Source organism: Cololabis saira, chromosome 24, assembly GCF_033807715.1.
Source record: "Cololabis saira isolate AMF1-May2022 chromosome 24, fColSai1.1, whole genome shotgun sequence".
In the NCBI taxonomy this organism is placed as follows: Eukaryota; Metazoa; Chordata; class Actinopteri; order Beloniformes; family Belonidae; genus Cololabis; species Cololabis saira.
This window is the reverse complement of record NC_084610.1, coordinates 24230829-24250173: the sequence shown is the minus strand read 5'-3', so window position 1 is coordinate 24250173 and position 19345 is coordinate 24230829. Positions and strand designations below refer to the sequence as shown.

General features: G+C 34.9%; 1 protein-coding gene across 1 annotated transcript in view; it reads left to right on the top strand.

The window, feature by feature from the left end:
- Nucleotides 1-19345, top strand: part of prkx (protein kinase X-linked) — a 50649-nt gene that overhangs the window by 3417 nt on the left and 27887 nt on the right. The window contains exons 2-3 of the mRNA XM_061715401.1: nucleotides 7805-7973; nucleotides 13221-13484. Coding sequence (XP_061571385.1) covers nucleotides 7876-7973; nucleotides 13221-13484 — 362 coding nt within the window. The 5' untranslated portion in view covers nucleotides 7805-7875. The remainder of the gene's footprint in view (nucleotides 1-7804; nucleotides 7974-13220; nucleotides 13485-19345) is intronic.

The following is a 19345-nucleotide window of genomic DNA, read 5'->3' as shown; positions in this document are numbered from 1 at the left end:
TTTCTTAGTATGAAAAATAAAAAATATTCTTAGACTGCTTTTAAATTGTGCAAATTCACGTTCAGAACCAACACGTTTCAACAGAGATGCTTGGCTGTGGACCGGGGCCTTTTTTTATTATTTTTATATATTTTTTATTTATGTTTAATTTGAAATAATCCCACACCTTCGACATCTTCTTTCTCTTATTACTTTCACTTTGCTTCGTTTTCTCATTGTTGCTGTCGCTGTTGTCGGTTAAACTGTTCACACACGTTCCGAAAGTTCAAGCCCCGCCCCCCCATGTAATGAGGGGGCGGGGCTTGTTTCAGCTCCAGGATGCTCCGCTGTTGCCATGGTGATCTTCCAGGTTCGAGTTAGGACTAGAGTGACCTTATAAAGGTGTTTATTCCTCTTCATGGTTCAGGCCCGGCGTCTCCTGCAGGTTTGGCCTCCTCCCTTTACGAGCTGTTTACTGGTGTTTCTCGGTTGCTAACGAGTAATCTTACCTAACCTGCTCCAAACCAGAACTCACCTGTCCAAACAAGCTGCAGCTGCATAGTTTCTGAATCTGTCACACCAAACCATGGAACCCAGCTTCTCAAGTGGACGGCAGCGTTGTGGTGAAGGAAACACCAAACACGTCAGACGTTCGTTCCACCGGCGTCAAACTCTTGGCACTTTTCCACCAGCGCCTACTCATCTCAACTCGGCCTGGTTTCTTTTCCTATTATACTATAAAATACTATAAAAAGTGCCTTTGCTGTTCACATAGAACTCAACTTATCATCATAAGCAAATCAGAAATGACACCATCCACGACTCTCTTTGTCAAACCATTCAAAAGTTATGGTAGAAAGTAGGAACTATCAAATATCGACCAATCAGATGAAGGGTGGGCGCGCTTTTTGGCGTCTAGCGTCGCCACGGTAACGCTTTTGACTGAGAAAAGTAATGCGTGGTCTCGGAGGATGGAGACGCACATTTTGATGTATAACACACCTGGGTGCACGTTACGGTTCGGGCCGTATTAACTGCCGAAGGAATGGCATAAATTGCGCTAAAATTACACAATTAAGTCAAAATGGCCGATTTCCTGTTCGGTTTCGGGCATGGAGCCATGGCCGTGCAAAACCGGGTTATTGCTAATATTCTGGTTAGAAAAGGGTTATTGATGCATGGAAACGCAGTCAATGCAGCTACAACTCTTTATCTGCATGTTGCTTTGTTGTCGTTAACATCTCAAGACGACTCTGTTGCACCGTTGGGTTTCTGGGCTCCGGTACGGTTAGTCCGGTCTGGTCCGGTCCGGTGAACTGATGCTTCACAATGTTTTTATTCCTTGGATGTAAATACACAGCAAACACACCGTAAGAGCTATAAAAGAATAAAATAAAGTAGTTAGTCTTTCTACATTCATATAAATTTAATTTAACTTAAATACAGACCGACGCAGCTGCTCACTCGGCCGGTAATAACAGCTACCGTTAACCACAATACATGAGTAACCATGGCAACCAAACTCAAGCTGGACATAAATACGGCATAAAATTTGCACAAATCCTTATCAGCAGGTGCTTTTTGTGTCAGTTAGGCTCCACTTTAGCATTCCTGACACTAGTTTAGTCTTTCAGACACACTTTCTACTGCCGTTAAACTTTTACCATTAAAGTCCGAAGCGCTGGATGTTTACGAGGTCTCGGCGAGACGCCTTCAAAATAAAAGCACTAAATATCGGTCTCCTTAATATATAACAAATAAAATAAAAGCCTGGCTTTAAATAACGTTAATGAGAAGACAAAAAAACACATTTATAGAAATACTCATATTAAAGGTAATTTACAATTTCCATTATTTCATTTTTTTTTAAGTTATGTTTTATTATTTATTATTCATTATTATTATTACTATAGCGAAAATACCACAGTTTTTCATGCGGATCTTGTCATTTTATTTAATGCACCGATTGTTCAGTAACCGAAATTGTTCGGCCGAAAATGGCAAAAAACACTTTTGGTGTTCGGTGGAATAAGTGGGAAAAAAACCTAACAATTAATAACGGCGTTGTAATATAAGGAAATAGACTGGACGCTCCGTAACGGCTGCACCACAAACATAAATCGTTGGCCAAACAAAAAGTAACCACATAAGAATTTTACCAACATTCACCAGGAGGTGGAACCAAAACAACATAATGCTGGAAATTAAAAAATGTTCAGTTTTTTATGTTCAATAAATGTTTTCTACCTTGTAATTTTGTAAAAGATTTTTTTCTTTGAAAACCATGCCTAAATCAAATTTATTTGATTTATGCAATAGTGAAAAAATTGGCAAAATAAATGAACAACTGCGAAGAACCATGTTCGGTATTCGGCTGAACGTGAAAGTGTTTATTATTAGTTTCGGTTTCGGCCACAAATTTTAATTTCAGTGCATCACTAGTTTTTATCAGCTACACCTTTAGATTGGGCCGTGAAAATATTGTCAGACATTAAACCGGTTCTGGTTCATAAAAGGTCGGGGACCACTCCGGTACGGTTAGTCTCGTCTGGTCTGGTTCGTCCGGTCTGGTCCACCTTACTGGTTCTGAGAGAGTTTCTTCCCACAAACCACAAACCTGGAGCCAACACATGAAACTACCGGCTCATAGCGTCGTCTGACAAACGTGGAGAATGTGAGCCGGATCGTCAAGTATGAACCTTCGAGCCTTGAAGGCTCAGCCTCTATTTTAGGTTTTATAGAAGAGAAGAGAATAGTTTTTATTGTGGTCGTCCAGGTGACAGAGGAAGGTCAAGTATGTCCGTGTCACTGACACTCAGAAAACAGAAAACAGCTCTCTAGTGTGTTTGAACAATGAAAATAAAGGCCGTCCATTCTACTCAAACCCCCCCAGGGAAAAGAAACAAAAACCAGTTTGTCAAAGTCGTCGTTGTTGTTCGTCGGTGCCGTTTGGAGATAAAGCTCCGTCTGGACTCAAACTGAACCGATAATACTGATAATAAACACCAGGACTCAAACTGAACCCATAATACTGATAATAAACACCAGGACTCAAACTGAACCCATAATACTGATAATAAACACTAGGTACCATTAGAGGTGATGCAGGCAATCAGAGGACTTTTATTTTGAAATCTCTTTTTATTAAACACAAAACAGAATTACATTCTTGGTTTAAGACACAGATTTTTATTTTTCCGTTTTTTACATTTCATTACATTGAAACATTAGTGAGTCATTCATATAATAATTTATATAAACATATTCATCTTACACCAAAAAAGGGCAGACAAAAATAATAGTTATAATGACAGATAAAAATACTACTGTTAAAGAGTAATAAAACAACCATAACAAATGTAGAAAGAAAGAAAGAGAGAAAGCTAGCTAGCTAGCTAGCTAACATGATTTATGTGCTTAAAGGTTGAATAAAAACTTACATGTACTAATTATTTTTTATACTTTGACTTGATTTGACTTTTATTTTGTATACAAAAGACAATAATTAAAAGAGAAGATAAGAAAACAAAGCAGGCAAAAAAAGAAACAACAAATCAAAGAATTTCATCCTTTAACACTTAATATCTTAATTTACATGTGCAAAAAGGAGAAGGAAGAAGTGTAAACTTATTTAATCCTACCCCCATTCACTTTTCACTATTCATTTATTAAGTATTTATTAAGTATTTATGATAACTAACTATACTATAATTATACTCACACACTTACTTATACACATAGTTGAGTATTTCTATATATTTGTACACAAATGCCCATATAAATATATATATATATACTTATTTACACCCAACTATCTCTATATTAACTCCATCTGCTCTATATCTATATATATCTACATACACACGTATACACATACATATTCACATATATATACTGTATATATATATAAATATATATATATATATATATATATTTTATATATATTTATATATATATATATAAATATATATATACACCCATACATTGGAAGATGGCGATTTATACAGATATTTACAGCTGAGACACTTTTATGACACAGAAATTAAGAAGCAAACTCCTTTAACAATTGTCTCCAAACTGTATAGATTTTTACTGAAGCAACTGGGAAAAAATACAATGTACATAAAAGAAATAAACATAGAGTTGTCAGAGGGGGATAATCCATGAATAAGACCCAACACCTCAACCAGCTCCAAAACATGGAGGGAATTTGGTACCGTGTCATAACTGCATACGACGCGAGCGAGCGTCAGCTACAAAAACAATTCCATTGCTTTATTTTATATTGGACTGTCCTAACTGAAGCGAGTGACGCTGCGCGACGCAGCACCGTTTTGAGCTGATCATTTGTCTGACGCCCTGCTTCTATTTTCTTCCTGTCGCTCACGTTAAAAGCGCTGTAGGAAACAGTCATTTCAATACAAGAACCTCAATAAAGTGGCAGCTGCTGGAGGGAGATGGACAGGGAGCTGGAAGGTTCTGATAAGATAATAAGATATAATATATAATAATAGGATAATATTTCTTTCTGCCACTTTATTGAGGTTTTTGTGGTGAAATGAGGAGGAATCATAGAGATAACTTCTCATTTCAACTAACTGGATCAGCCGTTCCTCATCCATGACTGTTTCCTCCAGCGCTTTCAACCGTCTTTCAACGCGAGCAGCAGGAAGAGAATAGAAGAACATTTAAATATCACAATATCAAGCTTGTTTTCTGTTTAGAAAGTACAAACGTAGGAAGATTACAAGTAATCACCATCTTTTACTTGTCTCTTTACTCTTTTAGGAGTTCTTTTAGGAGTTTCTTTCAGGAGCGCACGGTAGGCGTAGTGCGGTGAATAAAGGCTGATTTATGGTTCCGCGTAAAATCTACGGCGCAGGGTCTGCGTTGGTGTAACGCGGAACCATAAATCAGCCTTTTAAAAAGCGAGTTTCAGCTGTCAATCAAAAGAACGTGGGGGCCGATAAAGCATTCAGTGTTTCAGGACAGAGAGTGCCCGATGTCACGCAGTGCGACGCGATAGTCGGACGCTCGCGTGCAGTTAGGACAGGCTGCAAGACCCAACACCTCGACCAGCTCCAGAACATGGAGGGAATTTGGTTGGAAAAATGTAATCCGTCTTTTTACGACTCCAAAAATTAAAAATAAACAAGTGGGTGAGCAACAATGTTGCTGGAGACAATCAAGTGCCAACCACTCTCTCATTTTCTGGTCGTGTAAGAAAATACAAGCATTTTGGGATCCTAAGAACTATGGAGAAGGTTTTGGGATATGGGATTCCTAAAGATCCCCGAGTTATTTACTCAGGACTGATTCCAGAGGATGGAATAAATAAAGAGGACATGTACATTTTTAAAATTCTATCTCTCGCGGCTAAGAAAGATGGACTCACTTGGACTGAGCCAATGGTTGGACGTTGTAGAAGAAATACGATCAATGGAACAATTTAACAACAGCCTATGACTTAAAACAGTACGGAAGAGTATCAGGGCCGTGCAGGAGAAAAAATATTTGAGAGGGGAAGATTTTTTTATTGTGCAAAAGTCAAGATGTCGAGAAAAAAATTTTTTATTTCAACATTAATCTCAACATTTTGACTTTTTTCATTATATTTTGACTATTTCCTCGACATTTCGACTTTTTAATCTCGACATCCTAGCGCCGCCCTAGTGGCTCCTGGAGCTTTTTCAAAAATCTTTAACCTTTTTTTTTCTTCTTTTTTTCCTTTTTTTTCTTTTTTTTCCTTTTTTTCTTTTTTTCTCTTTTTTCTTAATATTTTCTTTTTTCTTCTTTTTTTCCTTTTTTCTCTCTTATTCTTCCTTATTTAATTTCGACTTTTTTCTCGACATTTCAACTTTTTTCTCAAAATTTTGATTTTTTTCTCGACATTTCGACTTTTTTCTCGAAGTGCACAATGAAAAAAAAATCTTCCTCCTCTAAAATATTATTTTTATTTTTCTCCTGCCTGGCTCTAATAATCTTCCGTAAAACAGAGATGTGCTTAGCAACATGGACAAAATGACATTATTATATAAGACGGTAGTGCCCCCCCCCCCCCTAGTTTTCTTGTATTGTTGTATCCCTGTTTTTTTTTTTGCTTTTTTATTACTGGCTAAAAATGGAAAAATAAAGTTTTTTCTCATTAGCGACCAGGACCAGGAAGTTTCTGTAGATATACGACCGGGCCGTAGCTCCGCAGCTTCCTTGTTGCCGTGGCACCAGATACAGGCTTGAAACGAGTTCTCCGTCCTCTTATCGCCTCGTCCGGCTGGATTTAAACGCATCCCTGCGACCTTTGACCCCACCGCCCCGGCGGCCTGATTGCCCCGACCGAAGCCCCGCCTCCCGCCGTCTGGGGAACGGATCGTTATTTCCTATTACCAGAGCCCCGGCACAATTACCCAGCAGGCCGCGGTGGGAGAGGGTCGTATTGTTTTACTGCCCCTCCGGCAAACCGGTTTATCTGGATCCTTATTTCCTCGTAGCTGTATGAACCCAAAACTCTGAATTATATTTCATTTATACCTAGATGGGTATATGGGTGATAGATGGGTATAGATCAGGGGTCGGCAACCTAAAATGTTGAAAGAGCCATATTGGACCAAAAACACAAAAAACAAATATGTCTGAAAAATGAAAAGTCTTGAATGTCGAGAAAAAAGTCGAAATGTTGAGAAAAAAGTCGAAATGTCGAGAAAAAAGTCGAAATGTCGAAATATCGAGAAAAAAGTCGAAATGTTGAGAAAAAAAGTCGAAATGTCGAGAAAAAAGTCGAAATGTCGAGAAAAAAAGTCGAAATGTCGAGAAAAAAGTCAAAATGTCGAGAAAAAAAGTCGAAATGTCGAGAAAAAAAGTCGAAATGTCGAGAAAAAAAGTCGAAATGTCGAGAAAAAAAGTCGAAATGTCGAGAAAAAAAGTCGAAATGTCGAGAAAAAAAGTCGAAATGTCGAGAAAAAAGTCAAAATGTTGATAGAAAAAAGTCAAAATGGACCTTCCGCCACCGTTGACCCTCGGCCATATTTAATTATGCGTGAAAAAAGTTGAAATGTTGAGAAGAAAGTCAAATTTGTTGAGAAAAAAGTCAAAATGTTGAGAAAAAAGTCAAATTTGTTGAAAAAAAAGTCAAAATGTTGAGAAAAAAGTCGAAATGTCGAGGAGAAAAAAGTCGAAATGTCGAGAAAAAAGTCGAAATGTCGAGAAAAAAAGTTTAAATGTTGAGAAAAAAAGTCGAAATGTTGAGAAAAAAAGTCGAAATGTTGAGAAAAAAGTCAAATTTGTTGAAAAAAAAGTCAAATTTGTTGAAAAAAAAGTCAATGTTGAGAAAAAAAGTCGAAATGTCGAGAAAAAAGTCGAAATGTTGAGATTAAAAAGGAAAGGAAAAGGAAGAAAAAAAGAGAAAAAGGAAAAAAAGAAGAAAAAAAAAGGTAAAACATTTTTGAAAAAGCTCCAGGAGCCACTAGGGTTGACGACCCCTGGTATAGGTGGGTGATAGATGGGTATAAATTTGTATAAATTGGTGATAGATGGGTATAGATGGGTGAAAGATGGGTATAGATTTGTATAAATTGGTGATACATGGTATAGATGAAGCAGCTGGATCTTCTGACGGACTGAGCTCCTCAGACCATTTCCGGACCGTTTAAAGGTTGGCTAACCAGCTCGGTGACCGTTACTCGGTCACAACGACCGCTAGACTTTCTCACCCTCGGCCCACAAGCAGCAGGCCAAGCTAACGTTGGTATTACTCAGGAACAAGCCCGTACGAACGGCATCAGAAACATTCGTTGACGTATATTTCCTTCTTCTTTTTCCCCGTCCTCAGGTACCGGGACCTTCGGCCGGGTGTTCCTGGTCAAGGACAAGAAGAGCAAGGCGTTCTTCGCGCTGAAGCAGATGAAGATCTCAGACGTGATCCGGCTGAAGCAGGAGCAGCACGTCCACAACGAGAAGGAGGTTCTGACGGAGGTCGTGCACCCGTTCCTCATCCGGCTGTGAGTCCCGCCGCCGCCAGCTAGCCTTCCGCCTTCATCTCCGCCTAGCTAACCGCCTGTTGACCAGTGTGGTTTTTGGCAGCCGTTTTAGATTTAGTCTTAGTTTTTTGGATGAAAATGCTTATTAGTTTAGTAGTTAGTTTTTTAGTCCAGTTTTAGTAAGTACTTTCACCAATATTTACAATAATAAAGGTATATTGTGTTTTAGCCTAAAGCTAGCAGACTGTGATAAAGCTGCACATATAACTGACCAGTTTAACATATCAACGTGCTGACGGAACATAAACACACCAAGGACCACTCCGTCACTGAACGTAAACATGGCTAAACATGCGGTTAACGTTACAAAAGAAGCCAAGTGTGCTGTTCATTTAGATCAGGGGTCGGCAACCCGCGGCTCTTTAGCGCCGCCCTAGTGGCTCCTTGGAGCTTTTTCAAAAATGTTTGACCTTTTTTTTCCTTTTTTTTCTTTTTTTTTTCCTTTTTTTCTTTTTTTTCTTTTTTTTCTTTATTTATTTTCTTTTTTTCTTCTCTTTTTCCTTTTTCTTCTTTTTTTCTTTTTTTTTCCTTCTCCTTTTTTTCCTTTTTTCCCCTTTTCTTTCTTTTTTTTCCCTTTTTTCTTTTTTTCCTTTTTTCTTTCTTTTTTCCTTTTCTTTTTTCCCCTTTTTTCTCTTTCTTTTTTTCTTTCCTTTTTAATCTCGACATTTCAACTTTTTTCTCTTTTTTTTTTCCTTTTTTTTTCTTTTTTTCCTTTTTTTCTTTTTTCCTTTTTTCTCTTTTTTTCGTCCTTTGTCCTTTCCTTTTTAATCTCGACTCTTTAACATTTTTCATGAAATTTTGACTATTTCGACGTTTTTCTTATACAAGACTTTTCATTTTTTGCGGCTCCAGACATATTTGTTTTTTGTGTTTTTGGTCCAATACAGCTCTAAAACATTTTGGGTTGCCGACCCCTGATTTAGACACATGGGGAACAGCAACACGTCTCAAATGCTATATTCTAGTCTACGTTTCGGACAGTCACTCAAACATGGGTCAATATGATACTTATTACACTTGCAGCCGACCAAAATCCCGTCATGTACCACACACAGGCTACCAGTAACACACACAAGCTACTGAATTGATGTCAGCACAACTAAACTAACTTTAGCCTGGGTTAGCATCGCAACCAAGCTAATAATTTTGTAATCGTTGACGAAAACGACACTAGCGTTTTCCCCCTCGTCCCCCCTCTTTTAATTTCTTCCGGCTTTCGACGAAGGCGGACGCTTTTCTGCTCCCTCTCCCTTATCTGTTCTGCCCCGCTACTGCTTGCTTGTCTCGTCTTCAGAGTCTCTTCTTTTCACTCCTCCGAAATTACAATTATAGAATTGATTAACTGGTCTCTCAGCACAATTGACCACATTTTTGCAACAAGAAGTCAGGGGGTAAGGGAGCCCTCTTGCCCGGATGGGACCTTTTTTGCTGGATACACAATGGATTCCTACAAATATTGGAAGCCTTTGTGCATGCCGATCATGTCCATCGAGGACGTAGAAGACGCCTTCATATTTGGATTTATGATGGCAGGATTTCTCCTGATTATCCTCATGATCGGAGGTGGGGGTTTCCTGATGTTTCGACAAACGCGTAAGTCATCGGCAGCCTTTTTGGCTCTTTCAGAGCTGCCGGACGTGGCAGAAGGATCAAGCAAAGCAATCAGCGCTCTGACTTTTACGTTTGGGGAGCAGGCCCGTAAGCTGGATGCGATTCTCGAACAGAACCGCAGGCTGGCGGGGGTCTTTGAGCTCATTAACAAGATTGATAACAACCTGGAGAAGTTGGGAATTCGTCTGATTGGAGTCGCCGCTGATGAACCAGAGACTGAAAGGCAGACGGAAAATTACTGAGGATGCCTGTTTTCAAAATAATTGCTGATTCTATAATCTGCCCTCGACAGAGCAGTCTTGGGCCGACCGCCCCTGGTCACAATCTTTCTGGTGGAATGTAAACAAGAGGACTCTGCCCCCACCAACCCTCCCCCTCTCCCACGAACACCTGCGGATCCCTGTCTCAGAACTGTACGAGCCGCCTGATAACATCAAGGACATTTGGCTGAGAGCAGCTCTGGGCGGAGGTTCACGGATGTTTTTCGACATTTCGACTTTTTTCTCGAAATTTCAACTTTTTTTTTCAACATTTCGACTTTTTTCTCAACATTTCGACTTTTTTCTCGACATTTCGACTTTTTTCTCGACATTTCGACTTTTTTCTCAACATTTCGACTTTTTTCTCGACATTTCGACTTTTTTCTCGACATTTCAACTTTTTTTTTATCGACATTTCATCTTTTCTCTCAACATTTCGACTTTTTTCTCGACATTTCGACTTTTTTTTCAACATTTTGACTTTTTTCTCGACATTTCGACTTTTTTCTCGACATTTCGACTTTTTTCTCAACATTTCGACTTTTTTCTCGACATTTCGACTTTTTTCTCGACATTTCGACTTTTTTCTCGAAATTTTGACTTTTTTCTCGAAATTTTGACTTTTTTTTCAACATTTCGACTTTTTTCTCGACATTTCGACTTTTTTCTCAACATTTCGACTTTTTTCTCGACATTTCGACTTTTTTCTCAACATTTCGACTTTTTTTTCTCAACATTTCGACTTTTTTCTCGACATTTCGACTTTTTTTCTCGACATTTCGACTTTTTTCAACATTTCGACTTTTTTCTCCACATTTCGTTTTTTTTCTCAACATTTCGACTTTTTTCTCGTCATTTCGACTTTTTTTCTCGACATTTCGACTTTTTTTCAACATTTCGACTTTTTTCTCAACATTTCGACTTTTTTCTCGACATTTCGACTTTTTTCTCGACATTTCGACTTTTTTCTCGACATTTCAACTTTTTTTTTATCGACATTTCATCTTTTCTCTCAACATTTCGACTTTTTTCTCGACATTTCGACTTTTTTTTCAACATTTTGACTTTTTTCTCGACATTTCGACTTTTTTCTCGACATTTCGACTTTTTTCTCAACATTTCGACTTTTTTCTCGACATTTCGACTTTTTTCTCGACATTTCGACTTTTTTCTCGAAATTTTGACTTTTTTCTCGAAATTTTGACTTTTTTTTCAACATTTCGACTTTTTTCTCGACATTTCGACTTTTTTCTCGACATTTCGACATTTCGACTTTTTTCTCCACTTTTCGACTTTTTTCTCAACATTTCGACTTTTTTTTCTCGACATTTCAACGTTTTTCTCAACATTTCGACTTTTTTTTCTCAACATTTAGACTTTTTTCTCGACATTTCGACTTTTTTTCTCGACATTTCGACTTTTTTCAACATTTCGACTTTTTTCTCCACATTTCGTTTTTTTTCTCAACATTTCGACTTTTTTCTCGTCATTTCGACTTTTTTTCTCGACATTTCGACTTTTTTTTCAACATTTCGACTTTTTTCTCAACATTTCGACTTTTTTCTCGACATTTCGACTTTTTTCTCGACATTTCGACTTTTTTCTCAACATTTCGACTTTTTTCTCGACATTTCGACTTTTTTCTCGACATTTCGACATTTCGACTTTTTTCTCCACTTTCCGACTTTTTTCTCAACATTTCGACTTTTTTTTCTCGTCATTTCGACTTTTTTTCTCGACATTTCGACTTTTTCTCAACATTTCGACTTTTTTCTCAACATTTCAACTTTTTTCTCGACATTTCGACTTTTTTTCTCGACATTTCGACTCTTTTTTCAACATTTCGACTTTTTTCTCAAAATCTTACCAGGAATATTTGTCTTATTTCTAGTTAAAATGTCTCATTTTTAGTCAAAAAATCTCATTACATTTAAAACAAGAGTCATTACCAGAAAAATAACTAATTTGACAATTTTCACCTGTTTCAAGTAAATTTTCACTTGAAATAAGTAGAAAAATCTGCCAGTGGAACAAGATTTATCTTCTTATTACAAGCAAAAAAATCTTGTTCCACTGGCAGATTTTTCTACTTATTTCAAGTGAAAATCTACTTGAAACAGGTGAAAATTGTTGTTTTTTCCAATGATGAGTCTTGTTTTAAGTGTAATGAGATTTTTTTACTAAAATGAGACATTTTAACTAGAAATAAGACAAATATTCTTTTTAAGATTTTGAGTTTTTGCAGTGCATTTCAACATTAATCTTGACATTTCGACTTTTTTTCTCGACATTTCGACTTTTTTTCTAAACATTTCGACTTTTTAATCTCAACATTTCGATTTTTTTCTCTAAATTAAGTTTTTTTTTCTCGACATTTCGATTTTTTTCTCGAAATTACGACTTTTTTCTCGACATTTCAACTTTTTTGTCGAGATTTCGACTTTATTCACGAAAGTGCACAATAAAAAAAAAATCTTCAAAAAATCTCATTACATTTAAAACAAGAGTCATTACCAGAAAAATAACTTATTTGACAATTTTCACCTGTTTCAAGTAGATTTTCACTTGAAATAAGTAGAAAAATCTGCCAGTGGAACAAGATTTATCTTCTTATTACAAGGAAAAAAATCTTGTTCCACTGGCAGATTTTTCTACTTATTTTAAGTGAAAATCTACTTGAAAAAGGTGAAAATTGTTGTTTTTTTCCAGTAATGACTCTTGTTTTAAGTGTAATGAGATTTTTCTGACTAAAAATGAGACATTTTAACTAGAAATAAGACAAATATTCTTGTTAAGATTTTGAGTTTTTGCAGTGCATTTCAACGTTTTTCTCGACATTTTGACTTTTTTCTCGACATTTCAACTTTTTTCTCGACATTTCAACTTTATTCACGAAGTGCACAATAAAAAAAAATCTCATTCCACTTAAAACAAGACTCATTACCAGAAAAATAACTTGTTATTTGACAATTTTCACCTATTTCAAGTAAATTTTCACTTGAAATAAGTAGAAAAATCTGCCAGTGGGACAAGATTTATCTTCTCATTACAAGCAAAAAAATCACTGGCAGATTTTTCTACTTATTTCAAGTGAAAATCTACTTGAAACAGGTGAAAATTGTTGTTTTTTCCAGTGATGAGTCTTGTTTTAAGTGTAATGAGATTTTTTTACTAAAAATGAGACATTTTAACTAGAAATAATACAAATATTCTTAAGATTTTGAGTTTTTGCAGTGTAGAAAAGAGTTCTTGCCTGCATGTAAACGTAGTTACTGACGCTCTGCCGGCGATTCCCCGCCTAGTTAACCTTACGTTGACCCTTATTTCCCCCCGTTAGGTTCTGGACGCACCACGACGAGCGTTTCCTCTACATGCTGATGGACTACGTCCCCGGCGGTGAGCTCTTCAGCTACTTACGCAGCCGCGGCAGGTTCAGCAACGCCACCGGCCTCTTCTACACCTCCGAGATCGTGTGTGCCATCGAGTACCTGCACTCCAGAGAGATCGTGTACCGGGACCTGAAGCCGGAGAACATCCTGCTGGACAGCGAGGGACACATCCGCCTCACCGACTTCGGCTTCGCCAAGAAACTCTCCGACAGGTGAAAGAAACGCTGACGTCTGTAGATCTGGGAGAAACTCTCCGACAGGTGAAACGCAGAACGTGTGTAGATCTGGTGCTGATGAGACGAGAAATCACTCTGTCAAGACGTACATTCAATTCAGTTTTATTTATATAGCGTCTATTAGGCAAAAAAAGGCAAGTTTATTTGTATAAAACAGGGGTCGGCAACCCAAAATGTTTTTTAATTATGCGTGAAAAAAGTTGAAATGTTGAGAAAAAAGTCAAAATGTCGAGAAAAAAGTTAAATTTGTTGAGAAAAAAGTCAAAATGTTGAGAAAAAAGTCAAAATGTTGAGAAAAAAGTCAAATTTGTTGAGAAAAACGTCAAAATGTTGAGAAAAAAGTCAAAATGTCGAGAAAAAAGTCAAATTTGTTGAGAAAAAAGTCAAAATGTCGAGAAAAAAGTCAATGTTGAGAAAAACGTCGAAATGTTGAGAAAAAAGTCAAATTTGTTGAGAAAAAAGTCAAATTTGTTGAGAAAAAAGTCAAATTTGTTGAGAAAAAAGTCGAAATTTCGAGAAAAAAGTCAAAATGTCAAGAAAAAAGTCACAATGTCGAGAAAAAACTCACAATGTCGAGAAAAAAGTCACAATGTCGAGAAAAAAGTCAAATTTGTTGAGAAAAAAGTCAAAATTTCGAGAAAAAAGTCACAATTTCGAGAAAAAAGTCGAAATGTTGAGAAAAAAGTCAAATATGTTGAGAAAAAAGTCAAAGTTTCAAGAAAAAAGTCAAAATGTCGAGAAAAAAGTCAAATTTGTTGAGAAAAAAGTCAAAATGTTGAGAAAAAAGTCAGAATTTCCAGAAAAAAACAACACATGCTGCATGTTTCTATATTAGTTATAAATGAGGGAAGAATGTTTTTTTTAATTATGCTTGAAAAAAGTCAAAATGTTGAGGAAAAAAGTCAAATTTGTTGAGAAAAAAGTCAAAATGTTGAGAAAAAAGTCAAATTTGTTGAGAAAAAAGTCAAAATGTTGAGAAAAAAGTCAAATTTGTTGAGAAAAAAGTCAAAATGTTGAGAAAAAAGTCAAATTTGTTGAGAAAAAAGTCAAAATGTTGAGAAAAAAGTCAAAATGTTGAGAAAAAAGTCAAATTTGTTGAGAAAAAAGTCAAATTTGTTGAGAAAAAAGTCAAAATGTCGAGATTAATATTGAAGTACAATCTCGAGAAAAAAGTTGAAATGTTGAGAAAAAAGTCAAAATGTTGAGAAAAAAGTCAAATTTGTTGAGAAAAAAGTCAAAATGTAGAGAAGAAAGTTGAAATGTTGAGAAGAAAGTCAAATTTGTTGAGAAAAAAGTCAAATTTGTTGAGAAAAAAGTCAAAATGTTGAGAAAAAAGTCAAAATGTTGAGAAAAAAGTCAAATTTGTTGAGAAAAACGTCAAAATGTTGAGAAAAAAGTCAAATTTGTTGAGAAAAACGTCAAAATGTTGAGAAAAAAGTCAAATTTGTTGAGAAAAACGTCGAAATGTTGAGAAAAAAGTCAAAATATTGAGAAAAAAGTCAAATTTGTTGAGAAAAACGTCAAAATGTTGAGAAAAAAGTCAAATTTGTTGAGAAAAACGTCAAAATGTTGAGAAAAAAGTCAAATTTGTTGAGAAAAAAGTCAAAATGTTGAGAAAAAAGTCAAATTTGTTGAGAAAAAAGTCAAAATGTTGAGAAAAAAGTCAGAATTTCCAGAAAAAAACAACACATGCTGCATGTTTCTATATTAGTTATAAATGAGGGAAGAATGTTTTTTTTAATTATGCTTGAAAAAAGTCAAAATGTTGAGGAAAAAAGTCAAATTTGTTGAGAAAAAAGTCAAAATGTTGAGAAAAAAGTCAAATTTGTTGAGAAAAAAGTCAAAATGTTGAGAAAAAAGTCAAATTTGTTGAGAAAAAAGTCAAAATGTTGAGAAAAAAGTCAAATTTGTTGAGAAAAAAGTCAAAATGTTGAGAAAAAAGTCAAAATGTTGAGAAAAAAGTCAAATTTGTTGAGAAAAAAGTCAAATTTGTTGAGAAAAAAGTCAAAATGTCGAGATTAATATTGAAGTACAATCTCGAGAAAAAAGTTGAAATGTTGAGAAAAAAGTCAAAATGTTGAGAAAAAAGTCAAATTTGTTGAGAAAAAAGTCAAAATGTAGAGAAGAAAGTTGAAATGTTGAGAAGAAAGTCAAATTTGTTGAGAAAAAAGTCAAATTTGTTGAGAAAAAAGTCAAAATGTTGAGAAAAAAGTCAAAATGTTGAGAAAAAAGTCAAATTTGTTGAGAAAAACGTCAAAATGTTGAGAAAAAAGTCAAATTTGTTGAGAAAAACGTCGAAATGTTGAGAAAAAAGTCAAAATATTGAGAAAAAAGTCAAATTTGTTGAGAAAAACGTCAAAATGTTGAGAAAAAAGTCAAATTTGTTGAGAAAAACGTCAAAATGTTGAGAAAAAAGTCAAATTTGTTGAGAAAAAAGTCAAAATGTTGAGAAAAAAGTCAAATTTGTTGAGAAAAAAGTCAAAATGTTGAGAAAAAAGTCAGAATTTCCAGAAAAAAACAACACATGCTGCATGTTTCTATATTAGTTATAAATGAGGGAAGAATGTTTTTTTTAATTATGCTTGAAAAAAGTCAAAATGTTGAGGAAAAAAGTCAAATTTGTTGAGAAAAAAGTCAAAATGTTGAGAAAAAAGTCAAATTTGTTGAGAAAAAAGTCAAAATGTTGAGAAAAAAGTCAAAATGTTGAGAAAAAAGTCAAATTTGTTGAGAAAAAAGTCAAATTTGTTGAGAAAAAAGTCAAAATGTCGAGATTAATATTGAAGTACAATCTCGAGAAAAAAGTTGAAATGTTGAGAAAAAAGTCAAAATGTTGAGAAAAAAGTCAAATTTGTTGAGAAAAAAGTCAAAATGTAGAGAAGAAAGTTGAAATGTTGAGAAGAAAGTCAAATTTGTTGAGAAAAAAGTCAAATTTGTTGAGAAAAAAGTCAAAATGTTGAGAAAAAAGTCAAAATGTTGAGAAAAAAGTCAAATTTGTTGAGAAAAACGTCAAAATGTTGAGAAAAAAGTCAAATTTGTTGAGAAAAACGTCAAAATGTTGAGAAAAAAGTCAAATTTGTTGAGAAAAACGTCGAAATGTTGAGAAAAAAGTCAAAATATTGAGAAAAAAGTCAAATTTGTTGAGAAAAACGTCAAAATGTTGAGAAAAAAGTCAAATTTGTTGAGAAAAACGTCAAAATGTTGAGAAAAGAAGTCAAAATGTTGAGAAAAAAGTCAAAATGTTGAGAAAAAAGTCAAAATGTTGAGAAAAAAATCAAAATGTTGAGAAAAAAGTCAAAATGTTGAGAAAAAAGTTAAATTTGTTGAGAAAAAAGTCAAAATGTTGAGAAAAAAGTCAAATTTGTTGAGAAAAAAAGTCAAAATGTCGAGAAAAAGTAAAAATGTTGAGAAAAAAGTCAAAATTTCCAGAAAAAAATTGAAATGTTGAGAAAAAAGTCAAAATGTCGAGATTAATATTGAAGTACAATCTCGAGAAAAAAGTTGAAATGTTGAGAAAAAAGTCAAAATGTTGAGAAAAAAGTCAAATTTGTTGAGAAAAAAGTCAAAATGTAGAGAAGAAAGTTGAAATGTTGAGAAGAAAGTCAAATTTGTTGAGAAAAAAGTCAAATTTGTTGAGAAAAAAGACAAAATGTTGAGAAAAAAGTCAAAATGTTGAGAAAAAAGTCAAAATGTTGAGAAAAAAGTCAAATTTGTTGAGAAAAACGTCAAAATGTTGAGAAAAAAGTCAAATTTGTTGAGAAAAACGTCAAAATGTTGAGAAAAAAGTCAAATTTGTTGAGAAAAACGTCGAAATGTTGAGAAAAAAGTCAAAATATTGAGAAAAAAGTCAAATTTGTTGAGAAAAACGTCAAAATGTTGAGAAAAAAGTCAAATTTGTTGAGAAAAACGTCAAAATGTTGAGAAAAAAGTCAAATTTGTTGAGAAAAACGTCAAAATGTTGAGAAAAAAGTCAAAATATTGAGAAAAAAGTCAAATTTGTTGAGAAAAACGTCAAAATGTTGAGAAAAAAGTCAAATTTGTTGAGAAAAACGTCAAAATGTTGAGAAAAAAGTCAAAATGTTGAGAAAAAAGTCAAAATGTTGAGAAAAGTCAAAATGTTGAGAAAAAAGTTGAAATGTTGAGAAAAAAGTCAAAATGTTGAGAAAAAAGTCGAAATCTCGAGAAAAAAGTCAAAATGTCGAGAAAAAAGTCTAAATGTTGAGAAAAAAGTCAAATTTGTTGAGAAAAAAGTTGAAATTTTGAGAAAAAAGTCAAAATGTCGAGAAAAAAGTCAAAATGTTGAGAAAAAAGTCAAATTCGTTGAGAAAAAAGTCAAAATTTCGAGAAAAAAAGTCGAAATGTTGAGAAAAAAGTCAAAATGTCGAGAAAAAAGTAAAAATGTCGAGAAAAAAGTCAAAATGTTGAGAAAAAAGTCAAAATTTCGAGAAAAAAGTCGAAATGTTGAGACATTTCGACTTTTTTCTCGACATTTCAACTGTACGGGTCACTGTCAAGTCCAACCGCCTTTAATTTAAGCCGATAATCGTCTGTTATCCCGTCTTCTCCACTAGTTGCAGACATTTTTGCTGATGTTTTGCCACTTAGTGCGAGTAAGGGGGCGTAAGGGACCAGCACAACAAACTACAAGAACAATGGAGAACAATTATGGTCATGAGATACTTATAATTAATAACTGAGAAAGGAAAGAGAAGGAGGGGCAGAGCTTTTACCATCCAAACACCAGCAGGAGGAACATTAATCATCTAAACCACAGAAAACACAATAATCTTGATCTGAGGAAGTTCCTCGAGTGGAAAAGGCCGTTTCCTCCAAACGTTTAGACCGATGCTTCAACAACAGTCCAATAAATCACCAACTTACTCAGGCTGAACTGGCAGACGGGTCTAAAGAGCCGGTTCGCTGCCTGATCTGTGGAATCCTGACCCGGGACCCGACATTCTGTCCCAAAAACATGTCAGTGAGTCTGATCTGGGTTTAGCTGAGAGTAGTTAGCGCTGCCTGTCAACTCCTTTGAGTGTTTAGACCAGGAGTCTGCAACACAGAATGTTGAAAGAGCCAATTTGGACAAAACACAAATATGTCTGGAGCCGCCAAAAATGACAAGTCTCGTATCAGCCAAGTCGAAATGTGGAGAAAAAAGTCAAAATTTAGAGAAAAAAGTCGAAATTTAGAGAAAAAAGTCGAAATTTAGAGAAAAAAGTCGAAATGTGGAGAAAAAAGTCGAAATGTGGAGAAAAAAGTCAAAATGTGGAGAAAAAAGTTGAAATGTCGAGAAAAATTTCGAAATTTCGAGGAAAAAGTTGAAATATTGAGAAAAAAGTCGAAATGTCGAGAAAGATTTCGAAATTTCGAGAAAAAAGTCAAAATGTGGAGAGAAAAAAGTCGAAATGTCGAGAAAAAAAGTCGAAATGTCGAGAAAAAAAGTCGAAATGTCGAGAAAAAAAGTCAAAATGTCAAGAAAAAACGTCAAAAAGTCGAAATTTCGAGGAAAAAAAGTCGAAATGTCGGGAAAAAAAGTCAATGTCGAGAAAAAAAGTCGAAATGTCGAGAAAAAAAGTCGAAATGTGTAGAAAAAAAGTCGAAATGTCGAGAAAAAAACGTCAAAAAGTCGAAATTTCGAGAAAAAAAAGTCAAAATGTCGGGAAAAAAAGTCCAAATGTCGAGGAAAAAATTCAAAATGTCGAGGAAAAAATTCAAAATTTCGAGAAAAAAGTTGAAATGTTGAGAAAGGAAAGGAAAAAGGAAGAAAAAAAAAGAGAAAAATAAATAAAAAAGAGAAAAAAAGGAAAAAAGAAAAAGAGAAGAAAAAAAAAAAAAGG